Source organism: Corvus cornix, chromosome 3, assembly GCF_000738735.6.
Source record: "Corvus cornix cornix isolate S_Up_H32 chromosome 3, ASM73873v5, whole genome shotgun sequence".
Classification (NCBI taxonomy): domain Eukaryota; kingdom Metazoa; phylum Chordata; class Aves; order Passeriformes; family Corvidae; genus Corvus; species Corvus cornix.
Window position 1 is genome coordinate 24,365,334 of NC_047056.1, and position 15,725 is coordinate 24,381,058.

At 39.9% G+C, this 15,725-nt stretch overlaps 1 protein-coding gene across 1 annotated transcript; it reads right to left on the bottom strand.

Moving 5' to 3' along the window:
- Positions 1-564: 564 nt before the first annotated feature.
- Positions 565-15,482, bottom strand: KCNG3 (potassium voltage-gated channel modifier subfamily G member 3). The gene is given in 3 exon segments (XM_039569915.1): positions 565-6,075; positions 14,757-15,027; positions 15,030-15,482. Coding segments are annotated over 3 exon segments (1,287 nt in total). The 5' UTR covers positions 15,400-15,482; the 3' UTR covers positions 565-5,429.
- Positions 15,483-15,725: the final 243 nt, after the last annotated feature.

The window sequence follows — 15,725 nt, forward strand, 5'->3', positions numbered from 1 at the left end:
TTCAGTCAATTTTTCTGGATTTGTTTTTAAAAATAATCCCTGAGGAATAATATATGTGTTACATGGCTGCTTTTCATTTTGTTTTGACAGTTCTACAGTCCATAGTTATGATAGATCTTCATATCTTACTGAAGAATAACCCTGTGGATGTTTAATTTTAATTTTTGCTTCAGACTTCTGGATCAAATATTCAAATTTTATATTGATGATAACTCCTGGGTTCTAAATGGCAGACTTCTCAGTAGCCAAAAATTGTTAAAGGAAGAAGTTTTTGCAGAGGTACAGTACCAATATGAATAGCCATAGAATTTACTTGTTTAAAAGAACACATTTTATAAACATTTGTGTTTTGACCACTAGTCCATGAAATATAGCAACAAGACCAGCAAATTTTATTACATTATTTTATCTATTTAAATCTGTATTCACATAAAGCCCCCCCATTTATTACCTTTTCAAATTATAGAGTACATTTTTCTTTACAGATAACCAGACAATATATAAAATGAGGGATCTATGAAATTATAAACCTTTGCATTTGTAAAGAATAAAGGACTCTAAAAAGCGTAGTTGCAAACATTCAAATTTTATTGATTTGACCACAGATTCATCTTCTGTGCTCTTAACATTTGTTGTCACGCAGATTGTCTGTCTTGGTTGCTCGTTGTGCAGCTTGTTGGTGCTTAACCTGTCATCTGAAACACACTCCCTAATTTGTGTTGAACGTTTTTACTATGAAACCAGCGTCTTGTTATTTTTCCATGTGGGCTGGGCCAGCTCTTTGGCTACTGGAAGCTGTTACAGCTCTAGCAAAGCTGGAAGACTTTTCACACTAAGTCTCTGTATTTTAAACAGGGATTTGTTTTATGTAGCAAGTTTAACTATCATCACGTATCCTGACCTGCATGTTTGCTTTTACAGACAAATAACAGAAAATGAGAGCCAGTTTCCTTTTTTAGAATCAGTGAAAACTTTTTAATAAAGCAGCATCTTTCTTTACTATGCATAGCTTATTTAACTTTCCAGCAAGTGTCTCCTTAGCAGCTCATCTGAAATAATAGTTCTAAAAATTTCAAGTGATCCTGAACCTCTTAGGTGAGATAAAATTCAGAGCACAGCAGACCTTGTTCGTTATGCTGGTTCCCAGGAAACTGGCAGGGTTTGGCTGCTGAATTTAGCTGGCTGCTGTGTGCATATGTCCACTTCCTGGAAGGCATTCAGATCTGGTAAGATTTTTGTAGTTGTTACCCAAAAGGGAAGGGGCCATTGTTTTGAACCCACAAGGACTTCAGTTTTACTTTGGAATAGAAATACCAGTTCCTTTAGAGGTATGAATTGCATACATGATATGAAAAAGCAGTGCCTTTCCTTTTAAATACATGGATATCAAGATAGGAATCTTGCGTTAACAGCATTTTAATCTTTCTCAAACTTGCTGCTATGCACACCAGTATAAGCCACTGTACAATAAGGATTAATATCACATTTTTATATGGCTCATCCCTATGCTGATAAGACTGTTTAGTATCATCAGTCAACCAAACTAATTTTCTTTTTGGTGGGTACTCATCAAGACAATATTGTTTTCAAGCTTTACATCAAGGAAAAGGATAATCTTCCATTCATTGTGATATTTGGGATGATGCTTCATGTAGAACTGTAGAAGAAAAATACCCTAGAGAGCTTTCCATTTCAGTGACTTCATTAACAATCAAGTGCTTTTAAGTGACACACAGTACTTTGAAGGATTACAGCCAATATATAGTTCCCAATAAATCAGTCCTAGGGTTTGAACTGAGTATATAGTGTATGATTAACCTTTACTGCCAGCAAACAGTGGTAGTTGAATGGCAGTTCAAAACTCATTAACTTTGGTTTCCATTTTAGATGAACCAAAGTGCTGGATCAGAATTGTACAGTGTGTCTTCATTTTTCTTCAGTTTTATTCTATTTGTATTTCATCTAATTTGTTCCAGATGTGAATGTTTCCAAGAGAAACTGCCCATGAAGTCTTTTATTGTATAGGGTTCAAACTGGCAATGATTAGAGATGAGCCAGCTTGTCTTCACTTGGCTTTTGGCTTTGAAATGCTGTACTTTGAAATAGAGTGCTGCACACCATGTCTGCATAAAACATGGTCTCCAGAAAATTTTAATAAAACAGTTTCAACTGTTTAAAAATATGCTTATTTTTGACTACACATATAAGTCATATTTTGTAAAGTTTCACTAAAAAAACCCACTGGTCCATTGAAAATAAGATGATACATATTACTAGAAGTCAGGCATCCTATTTACCCTATAAAATTCTGGCTTAAGGCTACCATGAAGATTACTTTATTTCAGCTTGATTTGTAAGGAAACTAAAGTCTACACACTGATAACCATACAACAATAAAAAGAGAAAGAAAAAAACTAACCCAAAAACCCCCACAAACAAACAAAAAACACAAACAAAAACCCACAACAACCCCACCCCAGGATCTCTCCATAGTGGGTTTATATACAGCAGTTTGAAAATATTTTATTATAACTCAAATTAAAAAATACATCAGGTCATTCTGTTCACATTTTGCCATATAAAAATTGAACACAAACTGTTCAAAAAAACATAATAGGACAATCTCCACAGACTTACTCCTTTACACAGTTATTTTCATTAGATTTATATTTTTACACTGGGAAAGGATTCTTATCTGAAAAACACTTCATAAAGTATGAAACATTTTATTTTTATACCATATATAGCCTGGATCATTGAAAACTTCCTGTCCTTAATTGCTTATGCAAAATGATTCATGGTGCAAATTGGTATTCACAAGTTATTATGTGCATTAATTTATATTTTTCCTTTCTAGAGGCATCTAAAGATTAGATTTCTAGGTAGTGCTGAAACACATTTTATGTTGTCTTGAAATCAAGATTGCAACATACTTTATATTCACATTCTGTACGGATTTTAAGCTATCGTCATCATGATGATGGCTTGGGTGTTTTGTGGAAGAGGGTTGTATCTCAGAGTATTGGTTTGGTAAATACAATACATGGACAAAAGACTAAGTACGATTTAAGGAGTTTTATGACAAACAGTATTTTTCCCACACATTAAAAACAGCACATGAAAATCTGTAGGGCTAAGTTCTTATGTGGTATTTTTAACCTAGAGAAAAAAAAAAAAGCAAAATAGAAAAAAACCTGCAATTTTCTCCTTAGAAATGGTTTTGATACCGTCAAAATAACTTTTCATTAGAAGATGAAAATGTCATTTTCTTCAACATCTGTGTTTGGACTAAAGTCTGAAATTTTAATTTTGTCAAGGAGGAAATTTTTTGTGAGGAATAAAAAAACCCCCAAACATTTCAACTGACTATAATATATAATATATGCAGGATATATATATAGGTACACATGCAGGAATACAGAGCCAGCATCTCCACTGGTGTAAAACATCTAAGTGTCTCTGGAGTCACTACTTGCCTAACTAACATCAGCTGTGAATCTCACCTAAGAAAGAAATTTTTGCTGATCTCATATTCACCTCTCTGTGGAATGCTGGAGCAGGTTTCTGAGCAACATGATTTTGATAGAAAAGGCATAAATATAGCAGTGTAGGGATCTACAGAGCTAACCTTCTGAACACACCAGTGGCAAGAAACAGAGGTATGGCTGTAACAGTACTTAACAATGGATTCTTGAAGGGAAAGTCAAGCTTGTCTGTAGGAAGGCTACTAAAGTTCTTTCCAGGTCTTCAGAAAAATTGTGTTTGCAATGTGATTCTTTAAGACTACTTAAGACTAAGACCACTTAAAATGATAATGATTCTTTCAGGTCTCAGGGTAGAACCTTCAATGTATCGGTTACTGATCAATGTAGCAGGTTTATTTGAGTGAGCAATTCCAGAGATGTGTTTCTAGGTGGTACTCATTTCACAGTTACGTGTATAAAAGATGCCTCTACAGCACAGTAAGAGTAAATGCAGTATTTTCAGGCAAGCACACAAACTTCAGCTGTGCTGATGACTCTGAACTTTCATGTTAGCATGAAAGCTCCCTGTTGATGTTTATTGGTACCCAAATTTGTAAAGCTGTACCTTAATGTGTTTTAGTATCTAACTGCACATTTCTACATAGCAGCCTTTCAGAATTATACTGAACAACGCTATTAAGCAGAACTACACAAGAAATGTAGTGAGCAATATTTCAGAACCTAACTCGATTCATTTCATTTTCTAGTAACGTTGAAGAATACACCATTTTGCCAAGTGCAACTCACACTTCTATATTTTACTTTCTTTGGTATGCTCTGGGCTTTTTACAGTTGTTTTTAAGACTTCCATTGAGGTGGATCCTTCAGTAAGGATTACAGAATTTAAGATGATGAAGAGTCTTACCTGACAGGGAGCAGGTACTCTTGTTTTCCAGTGCTTGCTCCAGGCCGCTTCAAATGATGGAATGTTACAATTTGTCTTAAGAGAACTTTCACTATGGTATCTATGTTTAAGATATGTGGGGCACAGAGGAGGTCAGGGAGGGAAAATCTGTGCTTGAGTATGTAACTTCAGGTGGATGGAGTTGAACTGAAAGCATGTAAAATTTGGAGAGCTCCCCCACTAACCTACCAGGAAATATATATATCAATCCCTGATTTCTTCTGCTGACCTTTATAGAATACAATACTTGCTTCTACTTACAATTGGGTTCTAGAGAAGAAATTAATTGTGACCTAAAGAAGTCCTTGCTTAAAACATTTAGAGGTTCACTCCTTGCACTTCTTTGTGAACTCTCAAATTCAGAGAAATGCCACTGAATTTACTGGTTTACAGAAGATTTGTGTGCTTCCTCAAAGATCAGAATCAGGCCTCAAGGGTTTTTTGTCCTACAGACCCATATCCTTCATCTTTCCTGAGTCACAGAACCAGCTCTACTTTGTTGCAAAGCATAAAAGTAGCAGTGATTCTCCTTCAATATATAATTTGGTTATCTGAGTTAAAAGTGGAGATGCTTCAGGCAAAAAGCTATCAATGCCTCTGTGAAGCATTTAATATTGAAATCTTTGAAAAACTTCTGCTACACGTTGCTTAGAATGGTTTAGGATATAATTACAGGAATGACAGATCTCAGTGTTAAGCCCATTTTTTGTTCTGTTTTTTTGTGGGAAGGCAAACTGAACACCAAACTGGTCTGGTTGAGGACTTCTGAATCCTCTTTTGTTAATTTTGTTCTCTCAAATTTGAAACATCACTCCCTCTCCTTGCAAGGTGCTCAAGGCAGATGGACATCCTTCCTGTCTGAATGGTGACGGGCTTTCTCCAGGCTGGTGAGAATGTTGTTCCACAGGACCATCCAGTCAAGGAGGACACACGAAGGGACCTTCCGCCATTCTCTTCTAAGACAAAGCTTAGCAAGTAAGTACAACAGAATGCAAGTTGGGTCAATTTAGGAATTCAGCAGAGAGGCTTCTACTGTACCTAGCAGATCGGAACTTGAGCTCATGGTAGCATTGCACAAAGCTGTGATAAATGAAAGTGATCGGCAGGGCTAATAAAACGATGCCACTAACCACACAAATTCCTCCAAGAATCCTTCCTGGTACAGTGATGGGACACATGTCACCGTAACCAACTGTGGTCATCGAGATGATCACCCACCAACAAGCAGCAGGAATGCTGGCATAATCCTTATTCTTTGTTCCCAAGTCCAGCCCATTTTCAAGAAGCTGTGAAAGTGCACTGAAAATTGCCATAGCAACACAGATAAAGACAAGTAGCATCACCATCTCTCTGTAACAACGCTTCAGAGTCAGACCAAGTGTTTGAAGGCCAATGAAATGACGGGCCAGTTTAATCACCCAAAAAATTCTCATCATTCTTAAGACCCTCAAGGTGACTCCAGCCCTCTGAAGCTGTGAATTTTCCCCTGTGAAAACAGTCATTAGAACAGAGATGTAGTAAGGAGTAATTGCCAGCAAATCAATGATGTTGAGAGGTCTTCTGACAAACTCACACTTGTTTTTGGAGACGATGAACCTCACAATGCATTCTGCAGTGAACCAGCCTATGCAGATAGCTTCAATTATCCTGCCAAAAGAAACAAAGACAGTATTTATGCTCTGTGCAAAGGCTTCAGGGGATGTTTGGTTTGTTCACAGATATTACCAAAGTGACACCTGGACTTTCACAGACAACAAACAGAAAGCCATGCCATCCTTATCCTGCAGCTGACACTGGATTTCAGCAATTAACCTGAGAGTCTAGTGAATGTTTAAACTGATAATTGCTGAAAAACTCACTCACTGATCATTTTCTTTGAATTATGGATTGCTACTAATCATAGTACTAGGCAAATATGCCTGCAAAAACTGGAGCCCTACAGGAGACGGTAGGACACCAATGCCAATATGTAACCTTATCTAGAAGAGCTGGGTTTGGGGTTTTGGTGTTTTTTTTTGCTCATTGAGTTTTGGGGGATTTTTAAAATTTTTGTTTATTTTTTTAAGTTTGTGAGGCCTGATCCACTTGGGAATGCCAAGGGTTGTAGATCAGTGAACTGTCTGGTTATGAACAGCAATGTATAGAACCAGACTGCTAAACTAAAATGGAAGTGCAGATGGAGTAAGCAGGAATAAGTATTTGCATTGGGTAATTAATGCAAATTTATTCTTTAGGAACACACCTAAACCAGTCTACCTGATCTGCATCCCAAACAGGGTCTAACCTAGAACCATATCACAACTATATAGATATTACCACTAAATACAGATGTATTTTATTTTTCATTAGTGCATACATAAAGTGCTAAGCTTGTGGCCTCCCATTTACCACTATGCTCTGCATTACTGAATTTTCTCTTTTGCTTTAAATGTAACTCCACCTAAACTACATTGCAGCAATAATGTCAAGGTAACCAAGTGTTAAGGTAATAGGCAAGATCATCTTCTTGCCCAATGCAGAAGAAATCCTGGAAAGGGATTTCAGTATGCTCTTAAATATTTTCAAGTCCCAGTGCATTGAATGAGGCTTGAGAATATCTCAACTTTAAACTGGTGGAAGGTAGAAACAGAAGATAAAAATGTCGCTCAGAGATTATTTAGTAACTGTTGTGCATGTGGTCACAAATCTCCCTAAGATTTCAGACTGTGCTCACTTTTTGTAATACGTGAGGGCATGGAAGCTAATCTTTACCTCCATTTATCTTTTTCACCAACAGTCTGAGCAAAGAAAAAGACCATCACTGATACCTTCTCATACCAACAGCTCTGAAACCAAAGTGGTGTGAGATCAGAGATTCAAAAATACTGCCAGAAAATAATACAACCAGAGTTTTTTCAGTACTGCAAGGACTCTTAACAAGGTAGTGTCTGTTGAAACATACTGATTTGCAAGTGATAATCCAACTGTCATTTCAAAATTAAAATTTTTCTTCCCTAACACATCTGCATAATTTTTTACCAGTTCTGAAATCTATTGTTAAGACAGTGGCCTGTTAGAAAGACCGTATTCTTCTCTAACTGATGTAATTACAGACTCTACAAACTAACTTTTTCATAGAAGTTTTACACATTAAAATTTTATTTATTTTTTATTAATTTAATTTTTTGTTTATTCTTTTTAGTTTTAAGCTAAAATTAGAAGAAACAGTAACAATGACTTGATGTAAAGTCATAAGGTGCATTGTAATTTTAGCCAAGTAAATTTAAATGAACATAAATTGATTACTTATTTCTTCACATAAAATTGGGCCGTGTTTTTCTTTTTTCATGAATAACAATGAAAGTTCTGTAAGCAAGTGGTCTTTTTTCACAAAGAGCTTGTAGAACACTAGTTCATGTTAGTACCTTTTGATGGAAAGACCTTTGAAATTCAGTTTGCTCTTAAGAATCAGGTGTTCGCTTAGAAATTAAGCTTTTGAAAACTTCCTTTATGTTTGAAAAAAAATCAAGAAAAAAAGCTTAATGGGTAAGTTTACTTAAACCCTTTTTACATATGATGAGGAAATACCTAAGACTTTCCCAATAAAATCAAACAGCAATATCATGGTAATGGACAAACCAATGACATCTAAATGTACTTAGATGTTGGCTAGTTGAGATCTCATGCAATGATTAAAAGAAAAATTGTATATGGATAGAAAGTTGCAGCCAGGAATGTTCAACAATTCCAACAGGCTATTTCTTTACATTTTATGATATTTCTCTGGTAGTGTTGTCTGTATTCTATGATATGAAGGATTTAAATGAAAAAGAAATTTTTAATTATACAATTTAAAGCTTTTTCACTTGGTATTTCCTCCTGATGCCCTGATAATGTCAGAAACGTGACTCCTCCATTTTGTCACCCCTTAGACAGGTTATCTCTGAGTTGAGCTGAAAGGAAGTTAAGTCCTAATCGTTGTGATACAGTAGAAATTTTCTTTATGGATCAACATTGATTCAGTAGTCATATAACTTTGGGGAATAGTTGTACAAGTAAAAGTCCATGAAATATGATCAATCCATAGTTTTACTCTGGCAGTTCCTGGGACAAGAAATACTGTAAATCAGTTATACTTCAGTAGGAAGGACTGAAGAAGTATTTTATTGTAGAATGGATTTGAAGTGAGCTAAGGAACGTCACTGATGCAAAAATGACAAAGCAAGATCAAGGCAGTGGGGGATACGTTAATGCCACTCCGTCATAACTTGCACTTCCATTTCCCCATTTTGCATCCATCTTTTTTTCTCCTGGCTGGGAAGAAGATAATGAAGAAGGGTGTCCCTTATTTTTTTCCTTCCTCTACTTACTTTTCAGCCATCAGTGAAACATTTTTCATTTTTCTTCTCTCGTCACTCCTTTTTTGCCTGTGTAGATGGATTTTGGCAGTACTGGTGAATCACACAAAAGAGTGCTTTGGTGAGAAAAACTAGAAACCTCTGGCATGTTGGGAAATCTGGAGTGCTACATTCTACATTTCCACTTTCAGATCAAGTCTCCTCTTCTTGCAGTGACTTATCCTTATAGTTAACCTTATTAGTGGATAAAAACATCTAATAAGGAAAGCAATTTTAACAGTTAATCCTTAAGAGAACTTAACAGAGTATGAAGTTAAATAAAAGGCATGTACTCAGAAGACTAAAGTATATGTGTTTTCCATAATCAATTCTTAAAATATTTTCTGGATATTCACAGGACAGATTGCTTTTATTGCCTATGTTTAGAATAATGCTGTATTAAAATCTATAATGATATAATTAAATACTGACTTTTTTTGGTAAAAATACAGTACCTATTTTATAATCTTTCATCACAGTTTTCGGTTAGTTGCGTTTTTTCAGTTTTAAAATAGCTGGTATCCAAAAAGGAGAGGGGTAGTTAAAAAGAAAGTTATAAAATGTTTCCTTGAAGATTCCCCACAAATTTTATAAATAATCAGAGAAAATACTAAGTCCTAATTTTTATTCAGTTACAGGCTATTTCTGCTCCAACTTACTGTTCATTGTCCCAGACCTAAGCACATGAAAGAGGGTTTTCGTCCTAAAATTTTAAGCTGCTTGACACTTAACAGACTTTCAAGATTGCCCTAATGAGTCTTTTGTCCATAAATGGAAAATCAAGCCTTTGCAAGCCTTGTTCCTCCTGTAATCCCATCACTGTTCGCTTTTCTGTTCCATATGATAACTTTCTCTCAGAATAAGCTACTTTATGTACAATGAGTTAAACCACTTCAGAAATAATTTTTTTCAAACACTAACAAGATTAGTTTGTTATTACTAAAAAAACCCCCCATGTTGTAACTATCTTAGAATTGTTTCAACTTAGCAATATTCTTTGCCTCTTGCAATATTCTTGCCATCTTGCAAATTTGTATACTTTCAATAACCCCGGTGAGCTGGTTGAAATCGAGCCAAAATATTCCTTAGTGGCACTATTATTAAGCTTGTAAATAAAACATACACAGCAACAGGATACATGAGGAAAACAGATGATATGATTAAAGACAGTATATGACAGGATTAAAGATTAAAGTCTGTCAGCACTGATTTGTTAAATTGTCGCTAAAGCCTATTTCCATGTAAAGCACATTAAACCTGAAAAATGTCCAAGCAGTAGCCAGAATGATAAAATTCCTGCTCAGGAAGACTCCTAAGTGATTTCAGCAAATGTTCAGGGTTTTTTAATCCTTTAGAAATCAAGGGCTTCCTTCCCACTACAAACTGTGGAGTAAATGCCACAGAACAGCTAGTTTCCCTGAAGTAAAAACCCTGCTGGCTTTTTTTCCATTCTGTCCCTGCTTTGGTAGGAATCATATGTTGTCATGCATTAAACTCTGGTGCTTTGTGTGGGAGGCTGTAATGACCCAGCAGTCGTCAGCGAAGGGGCAAATCCCTTTCATAGCTGAAGGGGAAACCTGGGTACGAACATCTTGAGCCCTGAGATCCTCAGCATCTTTTCCATATGTGTTGAACACAACTGGCACCTAATCCTGGTGAGTCTAAGGCTCTGCTGTGCTCAGGCAGTGATATATAGCTGTTCATTATTTCACCTCTATTTTTCAAAGAGCTGGTAAATTCAATAGAATCCATGTCTGTGTTTTTAACCTAGGTCCGTAGTTCCATTCTTTACCTTCAGCCCACTGTTTTAGCCTAGCAAAAATGTGGTATTCAAGTTAGATCTTGTCCAGAAAAGGAGTTCCTACTGTTTTTTGAAGAGATGTTGAACATGAACATTCAGGTGTTCTGAAATTCCACCACTATGAAGGAATAATAATTTTTGTATGTCTAAAATTCAAATGCAATTTTTTAGGCTGATATTTTGCAGAGATTAAAAAAAGCTCACTGGCACTTAATGAGAGATGCTGTTTGGAGAAACTATGGTGTTTATTTGCTTTTGCTTAAGAACACAGCAATCATGTAGGCTTGATAAGTCAGTGATTACTTCAGTACAAATTTAATCACAATTATTAAGTGGAAAGGGGACAACCATCTCTTCTTACTGCTAACAAGCTACTCCTATTTAGTATTAGAAAAATAGTTTTAAGGCAGGTAGATAGAACTATGCTGTCAGTAAGTCAAGCAGCTTCAAGTGATTTCCTATTACAAGCTCAAGAAGCTCTCCCTAGAAGATTGCGCTCCCAATCAGTGTATGGACAGGTCCCTGAGCAGAGACTCACAGTATGCATCTGTTGGCACAGTTCAGAGGACAGCAAAGATGACTTGAAATTGCCAGAAGCAACAGAAGGCATTCCTGCTGTCTGCTCCTAAACTCTGCAAATCTAATGCAAATCTTTAGCTCTCATAAGTGGAACTTGCCAAGGCAGGGAAAGGAGCAAAAATCTTAGAATGAAATAAATTTAATAACTCATCCCTTATCCTGAGAACAGGCCTAGGAAAGGCAACCCCTCTGCAATCAGGGAATTATATTTCAGTGTCTGTAATATCTGTGAAATTCTGAGGTCAGATTCCTCATCCATCTCTCCTTGAAAAAAGCTTACTCGTGGAGTTCTCTGTTGCCCTCTAAAGGGTGTTATCACAAGGGATCAGAAATAGCCATAGCTGTTCATCCTTTGAGAGTGTGGTCACCCTGAAAAGGCATAACAACGCACTGGTTTCTGAGAAAAGTTTGGTGGACTCGATTCCTCTTCTGCTGAAGAGGTGTTCATACAAGGAAAACAAACACAGCTGGTGTTAGCTGGCAGCACCAGTAACCCTCACTGCAAACCTCATTAAAGAGGCTGATTTTGTAAATGCCAGAGTTAGTGACCCCCTCACTTGCTGAGATGATGTCCAGGTAAGCTGGAGATACACTGCTGGTCAGCTGCTTTCACTACAGCTGTCCAAAGCAGTCTTGGGAATGGTTACCGTGGGAGTCAGCCACAGAAATTATCCATGTGCCACCTTTCTGACATAGCACACTGAGGCAAGGGCAGGGAGGCTTACTGTGAGAGACTGAAAATATCAGAGTTGCTGGGTTTTGTGAGGTGGTTCTCACCTCACCTCCGTGGCTTATGCTGAGCTGAATAACTGATTACATCCAAATCTACAGCCTAAGGATTTCTAGATTAGCCCATTCAATTTTCACTCCTAAAACTTTTCAAAATACATTTTTGGAATAGTGTACAATCTTCATACTAGTATTACAGTGCCATGCAAGTCAAAACTCACTTGTGTACAGCATTAATGTAACAATTTCTCTTGGGAAAAAAAATTCAAATTTTTGTATTACTATGTTAGATAGAATCTCTTTATTTTGATGAGGAACATTGTTTGATAAACAAAAGACAGAATTTGGTTTCAAACTTTTAAATGTGTCAGAAACAAGTGGACAGACTTTTAAAAGCCTTCTCAGCTAAGAGGGACTGTATTGCCAGAGTATGCAATCCCAGAAACTTCCATGGGATTTCTGTGGTCAGGCTTTCAAAGAAGTCACTTAGCTACTTAGGTTTTGCAAACCCAATTAATTTTAAATGAAATAACTACAAGCAAAAGAAATCACAAGCACATAAAGGAAAATAAATTCAGATGACAACTGGACATGTTAGATACAATCCTGTGGCATGCGTAAGTAGTGATAACTAAACTGGACCACTCACTTAAAAGCAACTGTAGCTAACACACTGTTTCTTCTAGCTATAACAGACTTTTTAGCAATGATGCAGCATGTGCAAAAAAGAGAGGAGTGGCTCCACCTTGGTGGTCACCTGTGGACAGAGAGGTGCACATTTTGTCTGTTTTCCGTGTGTTTGCCATCAGATTGGGATCAGTTCCTGTGCAGTCAGCGTGCATGGGTTAAATGACCCAGTCTGTACTGGTGCTTATATGTGACAGACTTTTGTGACACGGGTAGGAACTTTCCAGCTGCTACTTTTAGTTATCTCTATTTTTTGTTGCAATAACATGGACTACTATGGCTGGTACAGAAGAAACTCACCCCATTATTGGTAGTCGTCCTTTTGGTTCTAAAAGCAGCCCTCACTGCCCTGGGAACTGTTTGGCTATAGTGCATCTTACAAGTACTTAGGACCTAATCCTTCTAACACTTGTTACACAACCTGCAATTGTTCAGAAGAGTGATATTATGATCTTGAAGACAAAGGCACTATAAAATAAAAATTACACATCCTATGCCATGGCTGAATGCAAGCTGAATGCAAGCTGAACTCTTTCAGTAAGAGAAAACTTGTTGTTGATTCCCCCACCATGAAGATGTGAACAAAGACATGACTGATGCGGTTAATGCTATGTAGTTGCATCTATTTTCCCGTGCCTCTTGGGAGTATCTCAGTTCTTTGCTGCTGTACAGAGAGGTCAGCCACAGAATCTACTCTTTGAAATAACCTTGCAAAGCTAAAGTAAGGTGTTTTAACTGGAGGAACCTCTAGGACCTTCTTTTGACATATCTGAATCAGGAATCAACAGCTTCTCAAACTGCATCTGCCTTCTTTTTGTTCATAGAATTAATTCTTTGGCTCAACTACAATGAGAAATACAGGTACAGTTTTCCATTAAGCTAATGGAAACTATGAAAATACTTTCCAAGGTATTAATCTGGCTACTAAGATATAATATATCACGTTCCAATTAACTCTATGGTAAAAGATGATGATTTCATAATGACAAGGCTGCAATTTCACTGTAGTGCCCTTTTAGCAGAGCAGAAGCTAAAAACTTTTTGTTGAATATCCTGTCTGTTTTAAAAGAAGGGAGAAGCTAGCAAATACCAGAAATGTTTACTTCTTTCTTTATATGTCAGTCTTATTTATGGGAGAAATTCTACAAGACTGGTCTCACTTTTGTTCTCCAGGAAACAGGGAAGAGGAAGGAGAGAGAGAGGGAACAGAAGAGTGAGTGCAAGAGTTGCATCAATATAACCCTAATCTGAGGTCACAAGCAGATGGAAAAAGGTTTGTTCCTACTAGTAAGGCTCAGGAATGAGTCTTATACCCCATGCCCTGTTTTCTGCAACTGTTTTGCAATGTTTATTATGCTTAAAGGATATTAAAGGAAATGTAAACATCTGTTACATTCATACACTGGGGCGCTTGAATGATGCATTTGCAAGAGCTCAATGTGCAGTTTGATCATCTCCTATGTTCTCCACATAGAGAATCTGAGATAGAAAGGGAGGAGGGGGGGTAAGGCTGTTCCCACATAGAAGATTTTACCAGAGCAGAATCGTAACAGGCACTGGATCTGCTCCAGCAGAAGGACCTGAACGAATACATGCAGAGTACATACAGGATTGGTCTTTTCCCAAAGGAAAGGACAACGGAATTGCACCCTTTTGGGGGGTTATTTTCTTTTTTTTTCCACAATCGTAAGGTCTAAATTGATTTTCCGAGTGTCTTAAGTTCTCTATGTGGTCCCGTGTCTCCTTAAAGGGGGCAATAAGAGCTCCAAGATCCTGCACGGAGGGGCACCCTCACTGCGAATAGGAGCCGTATCCCGATGGCCCCGTTCCGTGCCAGCCTGCCCAGACCCGAGCCTGCCGCCAGCCCCGGCCCGCCTGCAGCGCGGCCGCTCCGGGCGGCCCCCGCCCGTCCCCTGCGCTCGGGGCCACGGGTGCCCGGCAGAGCCCGGTGGGAGCCGGAGATGCGGAGCAGCGCCACTCCCCCGACACTCCGACATCCCTCCCCGGCCCCCAGCTCAGGGCCGGAGTTTCAAGGCGCGCAGACGATCTCCGCCGGCGGCGGCTGCTGCCACGGACCGTCAAGACAAGGAGCAGGAAGGACACACTGGACGGGACACACGGGGACCGGACAGCGGGAAAATAAAGGATCCTCCTACCCTGAGGGCTCCCTCACTGACTCTGCTGTGTACCTGCTCTGCTCCTCCACGCTGCGATTCTCCGCCGCCCGCCACTCGGGCAGGGTGCTGGCGCACAGCACCACCATGGACACAATGACGAAGAGGATGGAGACGGTGGCCAGGACCTGGGCGGCCACGGAAGACGTGGGCTCCTCAAAAGTCCTCCTCATCCTCTCGAGCCACTTCCCGCCCTCGGCTCCCGGTGGCCGCCGGCCCTTGCCCTCGAGGCCGCCATTCGGCTCCTCCGCGCGTAGTAGGTGCACGTCTCGGACATGCGGTCGTCGAGGCGGCGCTGGCAGCAGTAGTCGAGGTGGGAGCCCTCCAGCCCCCAATAGATCATCTCGTTGTAGAAGGAGAGCTCGCACATGTGCGGCACGAAGCGCAGGTGGCCGTGCCGGACGTACAGCATGATGAAGCCGAAGGCCTCTGAGTGCCGGTCGAAGAAGTATTCGTTCCGCTCCCGGTCGTAGTCGTCGCACACCTCCAGAACGTCCTGCTCCGAGAGGCAGCCGTGCAGGCGGCTCACCCGGCGCAGCGGGAAATCCTTCAGCACCTCCCGGGAGAAGGAGTACCGGGTGCCCCCGACGTTCAACACCACCGAGGGACCGCGGCCAAAGTTCATGGCTTGGGCGGGACGGAGGAGGGGAACGGCGGGCAGGGCAGAGCGGCGAGGCGGGGGGCAGCGCGGGCGGCAGCGGCTGCCCCGGCTCCGGCTCTGCGCGCACCGCTGGCGGCTCCCGCTCGGCGACGGGGCGGGCAGCGGGCGGGGAGGGAGGCAGGGAGGGAGGGACAGCGGAGAGACGCCGCCGCGGGCGCCCCAGCGGCCGCGCAGGAGCGGAGCGGAGCGCGGCGGAACGCGCGTCCCCCCGGCGATGCCGCTCGCAGGTGCGGGCGCGGCTCAGCGCCGGCGGGCAGACGCCTCCGCGGGGCCCCGCCGGGGCGGGGGCG